Here is a 14,783-nt window from a genome sequence, read left to right on the forward strand (position 1 = left end):
TAGTGCTGTCAGTTAAATGTGTTATTAACGGCGTTAACAGAAACCTATTTTAACGGCGTCAATTTTTTTATCGCGAGATTAACGTTCATTTTGGTGTAACAAACTTTGTAGTTTTTTCACATGCTGTTGCAACAACTAGTAACGTTAGAACAACTACAACACCACACCGATCTAGCCAGACCGGAAACTAAACAATACTTAGAGTGGCGAAGTCCCGCCCCTTCCGTTTGCCTCCATGGGACCTATCTTTCAAAAAAATTTGAACGGCAGTCTATGGCGAAAAAGAAATTATTTTCTGGTCCCGGTTGACTTGTGCCTTGAATTACCCATATGATGTTTGTCAATTGTAAAGACAATTTTTCATATAAAGACATTTGCAGTTGGTTTAGTAACTATTGAATTACAACATTGTGAAAGATCGTAATTCCAACGACTACAAACCCATCAGTCGCGCTAGTCACGTTAGCTCATTCACAGCCACACTAGATTGTACAAGCATACCAGCATCAGGTCTTAATTGGGCTTTCCTTGCCGAAGAAAATACCATGAGTCAGAGGATTAAACACATCAGGTAAGTTGTATTCGTCCATAGACTGTACATTACATACTGTTAAGTGACATAGCAGGCAGCAAGATGCAACCGTTAACTAGCATAACAATCGTTTCATTACGTTGGTGACGTACATCGTTCGAGACGAGAGATGTAGTCCACTGAGGCCACATTTACACATAGCCGGGTATTTAGAGAAACGAATATTTCCCCCCCTCCGTTTTCAATAATAACATCGTGCACACAACATTGTTTTCAAAAAACTTGTAATTTACATCAACCCGCGATAAATACGCTTGTCGAAGCCATAATAACTATGCCAAACCTATGGGTGGCAGTGTAGGGAAAGGAATAAAGCCATGCTGGACAATCAAAATCCTCAGAATCGACACCAACGACTAACACGAAAGCAGTAAAATGCTGACCTCCGTCGGCGATCCTTAGCCTCTGCTCCTCCATGTAGAGCAGTTGTTGCAAATGCAAACAGGCCAGAAGCGTTTGCACAAAAGTAAAAATTAGTAGCACCTTAACAGCATCCATGATAATCCTGATCAGTAGCCAAAGAAACTGTAAACATCAGGCTTCACATGACGTTAAGGATTTTCTGGCGATAATGTGACGTTTAGAAGCTAAAACGCCGCTTATCCCTGTTGACACGGCAGCACATAACCGGCGTTATCAGAAATCTCCACTTTGGCCGGAGGTTTTAGAAATAATCGTTTTCTGTGATAAAAACGGGGTTTTGGTGTAAACGAGAGGCCAAACCACAGGGGAATATCTGCGTTTTCCCTTCGTGTAAATGGGGTCTGAGTGGATTCGCACAAAACCAACATAACTTTTGAAGTCTATCGAACAACAGTACTTTCTTGACGTGAAAAATGATCTTTTAAATTCACACACATCATATGTGAAATTCGTGGCACAATTCAAACTGGACCAAAAAATAATTGTTATCTCTCCATTAACTCCCGTTCATAATTTTTTGAAAGATAGGTCCCATGGACCGGAAGTAGAAGGGGCGGGACTTCGCCACTCTATGGAATGGAACAGAACGTTGTATGTGCTGCATACACGCCCCCTTTTAGAGGGATGATGACTGATATAATGGAAATCTATGCTGCATCAAAGTGGAGAGCGAAACGTGCTTATAGTAAACTTACTAAATCTTGAAACAAACATGAATAAAAGGCACAAAATAAGGTTGGTGTAAGAGTTATCTCTGTGTCGTTATGGGATTAATGTGACCATGTTCCTATGTTTTGCTCTCTCCAGTTTACTAACAGGAGTGTCACGAATGTATCGATAGGCACAGTCAAACTCATACCTGTCAACATTTAGCTTTCCAAAAACGGGAGATTTTTTTTCGGGGGGGGGCAGTGTTTATACCGGATCTGTGTTTGCATATCTAATACGTTTCATACGCGTGTTTCAACACTGCATTTCGGTCGTTGCTTTTACCTTACTATTAACTTACGCATGCCAGTTATGTATCCACCAGCTGCCTGCCTGCAGCCTACTTCTAAAACTCCAAAGCTGCTTGCTTGTCAGATTTGGTTCCGAGGGAACAAGTTCAGTGTAGGCTATCAGCAACACTCAATAACAGTTTATGTGATGTGTTAATCAATTAAATTCCCAACAATTTCACAACAGCTAGCTGGAGTTGCTTACGACTCGGCGCAGTTGGCACCCGCTTCCTTATTTGGGTTTTGGGTTGCTAGGTTTTAGCCTTTGACAAAACGGTTGAAATTGAAACTGATCGAAATTGACTGAATTGAAAGTGATCGTGTATGTGTAGGGTGTATTTCATATACAATCTGCCAACCTGAATGGATGATGATGATTTTAAAATGAAGTTTGATGGCCATGCAAATTTCGGGAGTTTTCGGGGAGAAATAACAAAACGGGGGGAGGGGGGGTGCTGGGAGATGACCTTGAAATACGGGAGAAACCCGGTAAAAACGGGAGTGTTGACAGTTATGGTCAAACTGCCTGTGGCTGACTAATTAAGTTCAGCAAGCTTAACTTTACATGTCATAACATCCACTAAACATAAGTCACACATTCATTTTATCACTTGTAATATGAACGTAGCCTATTTCCTACAACTAGGTGAGATAATTGGCTATGTTATACTGAAGTTCCACAGATAGCTAGCTAGCAAGCTAACCGTTTTGCATGGGATATTATGGTAAGTGTACATGCTAAATTTGTATAATACATGGGGTATTGCAAACGAATAAGGTTGGTAATGTACATCGTTTCGACATGAGTAAGTTACATAAACACAATTCTTCATAACTGCCGTGTTAGTATAATGATTGAATGTCCTGTGAATTAATAACTAGATGTAACGTCAACGTGCTGTCTTACAATGATATAATGTTAACATGTTTTCCGCTAAAATGGGGCGTGATGCAGATGCAGATCAAATGTATCTTTATGATGATGCGCCATTAGTAGGCTACGTAAAGGCATGCTGCACACACTTGGTTGGGCTAACGAGCCGGCCAAAGAGTAGTAGCCTAGGCTGACGCATTAGTTGTGTGCCGCCAAACATTTTTTCACCGTCACTTGTTCTGTTCTCAACATTCCTCTTTGGCTGCTACTATTTGCGATGCACTCTGCTTTCGACATTCATTTACATTAGATTCCATTCCTTTCAATACAACTCCGCACACCAGCATCGCACTTTGCAGCCGTGTAATCACGATTCAGTTATATTTGGTCGCTGCTCCATAAAATCCATTGTTCATCCAGTGTTTGCCTGTTAAAAACTTCGGCGTTGATGTGTGTGGCAAGTGACAGTGCACCATAGACTGTAGGCCTATAAAATGGCAATGCACTCATGTTGAAAAGTTCCTTATTTTCAACTGAACTCAAAGATTATGAATAGCCCTATCATATTTTCTGTTTGTTATGCCCTTTATAATGTGTATAGGCCTACATTTTGTGCATGCACTTATGCAGTAGCATTTATTTCAGTTTATATCAGCTATATTTCTGAAGAATATATTGTGTTGCCTCAGGTCTGCTGCACATCTTTTGAAATTTGATTTGAAATAATCAAAAATAGACCTATGTCTTAAAGTTCAGTTAATAAAGTAACTTGCTTTGCTTTCATTTGAATCCCAATCAAGATAAATAATAATTGCTTTATTGTTAATATGAACTCCTGGAAAGTTCAGAAATGCAAAATAATAGAATTTTAATCATATTGTCACGGTTGCAAGGGCTTGACCCACACGCAGGGCAAAGTACGGCAAGGCAATCTTAAGAGTTACAAGAATCTTTATTCCCAACTAAACAAACCTTGTGTAACGTAACACAACACACATTGACTAATAACCGACGAAGACTGAGGGGAGACAGAGGGTTTAAATACACAGGGGTAACAGGGCACAGGTGGACAATGAACAAGGTAAAACAAGACAGGTGGAAACCATAATTAACAGACTAACGCGAATCAGGTGAGGGGCGGAGACACGGGCACAGGGAACAGAAACACATGGCAAAACAAACAAACACATGGAACAGGACACAGGAAGTAAACAAGAGGAGCAGACATGAAGGAAAACACTAAACAGGGAAAACAAAAACAGGACAGGACCCTTACACATATGATAAAATATGTGATTAATCGTGATTAACTATAGGAATTCAGCGATTAATCGTGATTAAAAATTTTAATCGTTATAATTCGTAATATATTTTTCATTATCATGGCAAGCAATAGGCTACCTCATTTTTAAGTTGCTACCTGCAAATCATGAGCAAGTGACCTGATAATAAAGTTATAAGCACATGAGAGAGACTATTATACTTTCTTGCCCTCTACATCACGGTCATAGCGATCCTATTTAGGCTATATAAAACAACTTTAGGCTTCCTTTTGAATCTCTTTTCACTACATGGATTAGCTGCCAGATACGAGAATAGAACAAGTGGAGAAACATCCAATGCGATGCCTTGGTACAGTAGGCCTAATGTTATTAGGTTGGATTTTGTAGTCACTGCAAACACCCTCGTTTCTATGAAACTGGAAACAATTGAACCAGGAGACTTTGCCAAATTTTTGTACAATTTGTAAGAGTAGCCTAGGCTACGTTACACTGACACCATGTAGGCTAACGTTAACATAATGCTCTGAATTCGCGGCCAACATCAAATCCATAGTTCTAACTTTTCACCAAGTCAAAATTTCCTGGTCAACCACAAATAATTCCACTACTTTTTATTGCTTAGCTAGACTACTTACCACTTCAACACCATTGACTGTATCTGTTTAAACTGTAACTGTAACTGTAACAGTTCAAACTGTAGCCTAAAGTTAACTGTAACAGTTCAACACAAGCAAAACATTGCGAGCTCAATGCGCGTGAGAGTTCTTACGGGAACATACACAGACACTACTTTTAGGAAAAGGGCTGATGTTGACTGGTCTTCAGCTATTTTGCTACGGTCTATTACACATCCAGAAGAATACATTTGAGTCGTTATGGGCTCTGGCTTATTATGGAGCATAATAGGAAAGTTATGATCAAAAAAATGATCAGGGAGGAAAAATCCGAGGGGGCACGTGCCCCCTTTATTTCAATGGGCATGACGCCACTGCCCATACTTCTGTATATGTTCTGACCTACTGGTCTGACCACATTGATTCTGACTAACTCCAGGAAGGGAGCTGCTCTAGATGCAAAGACTGGGGTCTGTTTGGACCTAAATTGTTGAACATTTGTGGATCATAATACATGCATTTTTTAAGTAATTTTGTGACATTCTGTCTGTCCTAAGTCTCCTATTGTTTGACTGTTCAAGTGAGACTATGTGAGTGAAACTTAAACAAAATTTGAAGCAGTTTTGGTATGCATTTTTATTACACTTCAAAAACACTCCTAATAGAAATATGTTCTGGCCTTGACGTTTACCTGTTGAAAAAAAGCTCAGCTGGTCTAAATTGCTGCACTGATTCCAATGGAATTCCATCCATTATAATAGACAAACATCAGACACAAACGTACACAAAATGTACATTAGCCTGAAGAGGCCTCCAGTGCTTAAGGTAGATGAGAGAACATGATAAGGGGCTTCTACAGCGAATCTGAATTCTGTATTATAAGACTAGTTTACTAGTTTTGAGGACAATACACCATAATCAGTGCTTTAAAATGTTATTTTATTTTACATAGTTGGTGCTGTTTGATGCCGTATAGCTTTGAGGTGATCATGCATTTAGTGGATTTGTCAAATTCTGGCAGACCTGGGATCTTTAATGTGGATGACATGAGCTTGTTTGTTAGTGATGTAATAACTAGCAAACTTTTTAATGTGTCAGCAATGACAATTTCTTTTGTACAATTTACATTGTAAATAGGTTTATCTCCTGCTATTTTTTAAATGTAGTTAAATTCAGTTGATCTTAACTTAGTTGTAGACATTGGATCAAAGGATTATCATTTTTCTTTATCATGATTATCAATAACAGCCAAAAACAAGGCATAAAAAACATACAACAATGAGGCAAAACATTAGATACAACATACAACATTTAAATAGCCTAAGCCAAACAGATTTAGGAGTATGTGAAAAAATGAACACAGCTGTAAGAAAGAAGACTCTAGCCTCATTGAAGAAATTGTGACTTTGACTACATGTACCAATTAACTGGAGTATTATTGTAATAACAATATTGGGAAATGGTAGAATAAGCACTGTTGTAACCCAAAATATCTGGGTAATGTATGTACAATGTACAGTATGTACACACACAGGCAGTTGATACTGATATCTAAAACAGATCAATTCCACAATAATAAGCTAAAAACTCCTACCACTCGCTGGAGTATGCTTCGGCTCTTGTCATCTGTGCAGACATCTGAGAACATATTCCTGTGTACAAGCAACAGGCCATTAAGGAGCAGCCAGGAGCCGAACCATAAGACAGCAAAGAGGAAAGTACTCCTCTTGCACACCTTTAAACTAAACCATTTGAGAAGGCCACACTTCCTGGCTGTGCACAGGACCCGGCATTGTGATTCCCTCATCTCTTATTCCTTTATTCTCCTGCTTCTCCCCACTTTGGCTGAGACTCAGTTGTTGTGTTGTTGACCAAACACTGTCAATTCACCCAGATCAGAAAGAAACTTTAGCTCTCACTGTGGTCCTCCATGGTATTTACTGAGGTTAAAGGAACATGGTTGTGGAAAGCTCCAATCAAGGGTGCCCCTGATGGTATTCTGCTTCGGCCTCTGTCTCCTTGCCATATCAGAGTTTCTTCTGTTCTCTCTTGCTTTGTTTTCAAAGTTGAAGTCTTGTTTATAGTCCTTTTCTAGTTTGTCCTCCTGCATTTAATTCTGGAAACTGAGAGGGGGAGAGAGACGGGCACAGAAATTCAGTGCTCACTCAGGCACCGAGTTCTTAAATCAGACAATCTTTCTCAAACCAGAACCACTTTCTCGTTTGCATTCTCATCTCTCTCCCACTTTTCTGTCTGTTACACCCTCCCACTTTGTTTCCTTTCTTTTTTTCCCTTTATGGGCTTTCCTCTGACTTTTTCTTTACCACTACACCCCACCCCTTTCCTTTCCTTCCCACCCCTTTTTAAGGCTTTCCTCCTCTGCTCTGGGTCGCCTGGACACAATCAGCCTTCCCCTGTTTCCTTGGTAGCCAAAGAAAGCCCCTCCCTTCCTTAACTGTCTCCACAGCACTGTCACACCATGTGTTGTACATGAAAACCCAAACAAAACTCACCCAAGACCATAACAGCACTCATTTGTCATTTGATTGAGAGTGAAAGAATCTGTTAAATAAGTTCCTTTGAGATCACTTATTCCATAACTTTAAGTTTACTTGGCCTTTTGCAAATGATTGCCTCAATAAAATGTACATGGAAACGATCCTACTCACAGAGCTACTCTCTTATTTTCTCTAAAACAATGTGCTCGACATGAAATTGGTGCTTTACTTAGTTTGCTAAGAAAGTTGGAAAGCACTAACAGCACTTAAAACCATTAAAATTCATGGTTGCATAACTGGAAGCAGTGTGAGCACCAAAGGACAGCATTTCACAGAACGCCTTCCCTCAGCCAGATTGTAGGTAACAGTTGTGTGGACAACAGCAAACAAGCCCAGACAGCAAATTATTTTGGTTCAGCACCATCCTTAATCTAGTAAAGACCTGTCCATAAAAGATTAGACCTTCTCAAAGTCATATGTCATCAGGAAAAGCTGAGGATATTTTTTAATAACTCTTCAAAAATGAACTGTATCCATGTTTTAAAAGCTGTTTATTTTACATATAATTTCAATTTGCATTATGAATGATCTTATAAGAAATATGAATAAAAGGTATGGAAGTCTTTGTTTTAAATCTGTAAGTACATAGGCAAAGACATATGCATTTCAGCCAGTGTGATCAAACACGCCTACTTTTAACTTAATTTTATTGTTCATTTTTTACATCTTTATAATGCTTTAATATAATTTTGGAAATGGAATGGAAAACCTAGTGATATTGAAATATTCTCTCAAAGCCAGTTTTTTCTTTAATGGCATTTGTTTATTTACAGATTTTTTATGTATTCATACGGTGGCTAACATGCAGTAGCCACAAAAAGTAATTAGATTAGTGGGAGTCACTAGATTATTGGCTCCCACTGTTGTGTCCTAGAGCACTTAACCCCAAGTTGCTTCAAGGAGACTGATCCCTGTTGGTATCTGTAAGTCGCTTTGGATAAAAGCTTCAGCTAAATGCATAAATAATACAGGAATTTTAAATGGATGTGAACATTTACTGTATAGGGATCACGCTACCCTGAGTGTTACAGCTGATTCTGAAGTCTGAAGTGTTCATGTAAACACTTTGGAAGAGTTTGTATGGAAGGCATTATTGTATCAGTTCTCCAGTATAACATTATGCTCAGGGAATACATTGTAAAGTTATTCTTACATATATGATTATGTATTATCATGTTTTTTGTGACAAAATGAAATAAATAAATGAAATATGAAATAAATAAATGAAATAAATAAAAGTTGAAATAAATACATTACATATTAAATAGATAAATAAATAAATGATTAAATAAATAATAAAATAATAATAATATTAATAACTAGAAAAGCATTTCCTGTAGGAAATACAGTGCATGAAAATGCAAAAATATGATGTAAAATATCATACAGAGTAAAACAAACTATATTGGTTGCTAGGTAGATGAGGTTTAATATAGTTGGAATGACTGACATAATGAATGACATAACCAGCCGCTGCATCCATGTAAAAACAACTTCTAACTAGTTCTTTTGGCTGTCCAACTGTATACTGTTCTAAAAAGTACAGTCGGTCCTCATTACTGTCAGTCTTATCCTCTATATTGTGTTTAAATGCTTGCATAAATAACTGAAAGTCCAGAGGGTCACCATTGAAAACAGGCACCTCCTTCTTTGGAAGAGATGATTGGCATAGAACAGATACAAGCAGATTTGTCAACTCTGTGCCATCAGGGGGATCTGCTGGTTCCCTTCCAGGAGTAGATTGTGCTCTTCTCGGCTTAGTGGCTGTAGTTCGGTAAGTTCCTTGGCTTGGTACATTTGGCCTTGTTGCTGCAGTAGTGGTTGGTTCTGGTGCTGCTACCAACTTCTGATGTACACGAATAGCTTTCTGAAATGGTGTTTTAGGTATTGGTCCCAATTCCACAAAATCCAGATGAGACATGCCAGTAACTCTGCAGCAGTAACTGCTGTTGTGCTAAGCTCTTTAAAAACAGGTTTTCTCTGATCGTCTTTATTTGTTTCTGGGCCTTCGGGCTCATCTTGAGTTTGTTCAGGTTGTTCCGTTTCTTCCTTAGACATGATCACAATTATTTTATTTTGTTTTAGTACAATTAATATTATTCCCTCTTATTCAGTCACATGCATACAAACAGCGTTTTCATTTAATCATGGTTTCATTTTCTGCCGCCTGTTCCTTCGTTCTGTGTTGCGTGCAGGCTCGTAATTATTATATTGCTTTATTGCAGGTTATGCTTATAGTCTTAGTTTGTTATGAGAAGTCCTCTTACAACAATGTCCACTTTCAATCAAGACGTCGGGATCTCAATGAATCAGAATCAGTTCGAATTTTCAGCAATTGCGCAATTGTATTGTCCCATCAAACATTTTAAAGTCTCTCTCATAATGTCTGATTGTACCTGGGTCTGAAGACAATGCCAATCGCCAGGTTACTCACAAACGAAGGTACTGAGTGATCGTAGTTCCAGGTATTTCCAGGGATATAATCCACGGAATAATCCACAAGTTTCCCGGCTTGTCCGACGTTTCATGAGCAAATTTTCAACTTGATGTAGTGACAGCTTTGCGGCGCTCACTTCTGAGAGCGGATAAACGCGCGTCTTAGAATATAGAGTAATTGCATTGCATGTAAATGCAATGGACTATTATCACTTTTCTTCTTATCTGTTTTTATTGCATTGCATGTAAATGCAATGGACTATTATCGCTGTTCTTCTTATTAGAGTGCATTCATGCACTCTACTGTTATCCGAATTATTCTTATTACAGTGCATGAAAATGCACTGTACTGTTCTTCCAAGTTTTCTTATTACAGTGCACTGTTATTCCAAGGCTTTTTACAGTGTATGAAAATGCACTGTACTGTTATTCCAAGGCATTTTATTATTACAGTGCATGAAAATGCACTGTACTGTTCTTCCTAGGCTTCTTCTTCTTCTTCTTCTAACGCGTTTAATGCAGCTTCAACCGTTTAACGTAGAAACTTCATTCAAACTATATTACGTAGGTCTTACTTAGGACATAGGTGCTATGTATTTTTCAGCTTTGTAACTTTTATACTTTTTAAACTATTAATTAAAAACTGTTCAAAATTTCCCCATAGACTTAACATGGGCTGATGACATCACAATAGAGCCGTTAAGCAATTAGAATCCTATGGCAGGTGTTCAGGCCACCTGGACCAACTGCCAGTCTCAGGCTTTAAGCATACAAACTGGCCCTATTAAGACTACACATCCTGTTCAACTGCTTCCTCTGCCAAAAACGGTTTCAAAATAAAAGTCCTCACTATAATATTTTACTGTTAAACAATTTAACCCTTTAAACTACTGAACTTTTTAACTATTCAGCCATTGTAACTGTTACTTGTCATCAACTATGACTCCTACCCACTGTAGCTAGTTAGCTAAGTTAGCTAAGTGACGTGGTTAGCATAGTTAGCATGCTAGCGTGTTAGCATGCTAGTTAGCATTTTTAGTAAAACTGTTAAACATGATTAGCTAAGTTAGCTAAGTAACATGGTTAGCATAGTTAGCATGCTAGTTAGCATTTTTAACAAAACTGCTAAAAATGATTAGCTAAGTTAGCTAAGTATTATGGTTAACATAGTTAGCATGCTAGCATACTAGCATGTTAGCACGCTAGTTAGCATTTTTGACAAAACTGCTAAAAATGATTAGCTAAGTTAGTTAAGTAACATGGTTAACATAGTAAACATGCTAACATGCTAGTTAGCATTTTTAGAAAAACTGCTAAAAATTATTAGCTAAGTTAGCTAAGTGACGTGGTTAGCATAGTTAGCATGCTAGCGTGTTAGTATGCTAGTTAGCATTTTTAGTAAAACTGTTAAACATGATTAGCTAAGTTAGCTAAGTAACATGGTTAGCATAGTTAGCATGCTAGCATGCTAGTTAGCATAACTACTAAAAATAATTAACTAAGTTAGCTAAGTAACATGGTTAACATAGTTAGCATGTTATTTAGCATTTTTAGCAAAACTACTAAAAATGATTAGCTAAGTTAGCTAAGTAACCTGGTTAGCATAGTTAGCATTTTAGTTAGAATAGTTAGCATGACTACTAAAAATGATTAGCTAGGTTAGCTAAGTCACATGGTTAACATAGTTAGCATTTTAACATTGTTAGCATGCTAGTTAGCATAGTAACTTGGTTAACATTATCTTTGTTAACATAGTTAGCATAACTGCTTGCAAACATTAGAGCCATTCCAACTGTCAGTTATCGTCAACTATCTACCTAAATAATTTAACCATTTAAACTATCCACCTATTTAACTGTTCAGTCATTCCAACTATATTAAACCTCATCTACTTAGCAACCAATATAGTTTGTTTTTACTCTGTATGATATTTTACATCATATTTTTGTATTTTCATGCACTGTATTTCCTTCAGGAAATGCTTTTCTAGTTCTTCTTCTTCTTCTTCTTTCTAACGCACTTAATGCAGCTTCAACCGTTTAGCGTAGAAACTTCATTCAAACTATATTACGTAGGTCTTACTTAGGACATGGGTGCTATGTATTTTTCAGCTTTGTAACTTTTTATACTTTTTAAACTATTAATTAAAAACTAATCAAAATTTCCCCATTGACTTAACATTGGATTGATGACATCACAATAGAGCCCGTTAAGCAATTAGAATCCTATGGCAGGTGTTCAGGCCACCTGGATCAACTGCCAGTCTCAGGCTTTAAGCATACAAACTGGCCCTATTAAGACTACACATCCTGTTCAACTGCTTCCTCTGCCAAAAACGGTTTCAAAATAAAAGTCCTCACTATAATATTTTACTGTTAAACAATTTAACCCTTTAAACTACTGAACTTTTTTAACTGTTCAGCCATTGTAACTGTTACTTGTCATCAACTATGACTCCTACCCACTGTAGCTAGTTAGCATGGTTAGCTAAGTGAGTTAATAGTTGTTAGCATTAGTTAAAGATTTTTGTTAAAACTGTTAAAGCATTTTAAACAAAACTGCTAAAATGATTTTTAACAAAGCTAAAAATGATTAGCTAAGTTAGTAATTATGGTTAACATAGTTATGCAGATTAGCATGTTAAGAGTACAAGATTTTTGACAAAACTGCTAAAAATGATTAGCTAAGTTAGTTAAGCTAACATGGTTAACATAGTAAAACATCTTGCTAGTTAGCATTTTTTTAAAAAATTATTAGCTAAGTTAAAAATTATTAGCTTGTTAAGATTTTAGATTTTTAAGAAAACTGTTAAACATGATTGCTAAGCTACCTAAGTAACATGGTAAGATAGTTAGCATAGTTAGCATAACTACTAAAAAATAATTAACTAAGTTAGCTAAGTAACATGGTTAACATAGTTAGCATGTTATTTAGCATTTTAGAAAAAACTACTAAAAAATGATTAGCTAAGTTAACTAAGCAACCTGGTTAAGATAGTTAAGATTTTTTAGAATAGTTAGCATGACTACTAAAAAAATGATTAGCTAGGTTAGCTAAGTCACATGGTTAACATAGTTAAGATTTTAACATTGTTAGCATGCTAGTTAGCATAGTAACTTGGTTAACATTATCTTTGTTAACATAGTTAGCATAACTGCTGCAAACATTAGAGCCATTCCAACTGTCAGTTATGTCAACTATCTACCTAAATAATTTAACCATTTAAACTATCCACCTATTTAACTGTTCAGTCATTCCAACTATATTAAACCTCATCTACTTAGAAACAAATATAGTTTGTTTTTACTCTGTATGATATTTTACATCATATTTTTGTATTTTCATGCACTGTATTTCCTTCAGGAAATGCTTTTCTAGTTCTTCTTCTTCTTCTTCTTCTAACGCACTTAATGCAGCTTCAACCGTTTAACGTAGAAACTTCATTCAAACTATGTTACGTAGGTCTTACTTAGGACATGGGTGCTATGTATTTTTCAGCTTTGTAACTTTTATACTTCTTAAACTATTAATTAAAAACTAATCAAAATTTCCCCATTGACTTAACATTATGATTATGACATCACAATACGGCCGTTAAGCAATTAGAATCCTATGGCAGGTGTTCGGGCCACCTGGATCAACTGCCAGTCTCAGGCTTTAAGCATACAAACTGGCCCTATTAAGACTACACATCCTGTTCAACTGCTTCCTCTGCCAAAAATGTTTCAAAAATAAAAGTCCTCACTACAATATTTCACTGTTAAACAATTTAACCCTTTAAACTACTGAACTTTTTAACTGTTCAGCCATTGTAACTGTTACTTGTCATCAACTATGACTCCTACCCACTGTAGCTAGTTAGCATGGTTAGCATAGTTAACATGTTAGCATTGGTAAAATTGTTAGCATTTTAAACAAAACTGCTAAAAATGATTAGCTAAGTTAGCTAAGTAACATGGTTAGCATAGTTAGCATGTTAGCATGCTAGTTAGCATTTTTAACAAAACTGCTAAAAATGATTAGCTAAGTTAGCTAAGTCACATGGTTAGCATGCTAGTTAGCATTTTTAGCAAAAGTGCTAAAAATTATTAGCTAAGTTAGCTAAGTAACATGGTTAGCATAGTTAGCATAACACCTAAAAATGATTAACTAAGTTAGCTAAGTAACATGGTTAGCATGCTAACATGCTAGTTAGCATTTTTAGCAAAAGTGCTAAAAATTATTAGCTAAGTTAGCTAAGTCACATGGTTAGCATACTTAGCAATTTAACATTGTTAGCATGCTAGTTAGCATAGTAACTTGGTTAGCATTATTATCTTTGTTAACATAGTTAGCATAACTGCTAGCAAATATTAGAGCCATTCCAAGTGTCAGTTATCGTCAACTATCTACCTAAATAATTTAACCATTTAAATGATCCACCTATTTAACCGTTCAATCATTCCAACTATATTAAACCTCATCTACCTAGAAACAAATATAGTTTGTTTTTACTCTGTATGATATTTCATATCATATTTTTTGCATTTTCATGCACTATATTTTCTTCAGGAAATGCTTTTCTAGTTCTTCTTCTTCTTCTAACGCAGTTAATGCAGCTTAAACCGTTTAACGTAGAAACTTCATTCAAACTATGTTGCGTAGGTCTTACTTAGGACATGTGGGCTTTGTATTTTTCATCTTTGTAACTTTTATACTTTTTAAACTATTAATTAAAAACTACTCAAAATTTCCCCATAGACTTAACATGGGCTGATGACATCACAATAGAGCCGTTAAGCAATTAGAATCCTATGGCAGGTGTTCAGGCCACCTGGATCATCTGCCAGTCTCAGGCTTTAAGCATACAAACTGGCCCTATTAAGACTACACATCCTGTTTGTAGTTGCTTCCTCTGCCAAAAACTGTTTCAAAATAAAAGTCCCCACTACAATATTTCACTGTTAAACAATTTAACCCTTTAAACTACTGAACTTTTTAACTGTTCAGCCATTGTAACTGTTAC

At 36.6% G+C, this 14,783-nt stretch overlaps 1 protein-coding gene across 1 annotated transcript in view; it reads right to left on the bottom strand.

Moving 5' to 3' along the window:
• dipk1c (divergent protein kinase domain 1C) overlaps positions 1-7,048 on the bottom strand; it is a 29,828-nt gene extending 22,780 nt beyond the window's left edge. Inside the window, exon 1 of the mRNA XM_048266886.1 lies at positions 6,379-7,048. Within this exon, the coding sequence (XP_048122843.1) occupies positions 6,379-6,591 (213 nt within the window). The 5' untranslated portion in view covers positions 6,592-7,048. The remainder of the gene's footprint in view (positions 1-6,378) is intronic.
• Positions 7,049-14,783: the final 7,735 nt, after the last annotated feature.

This window comes from Alosa alosa, chromosome 16, assembly GCF_017589495.1.
Source record: "Alosa alosa isolate M-15738 ecotype Scorff River chromosome 16, AALO_Geno_1.1, whole genome shotgun sequence".
NCBI lineage: Eukaryota > Metazoa > Chordata > Actinopteri > Clupeiformes > Clupeidae > Alosa > Alosa alosa.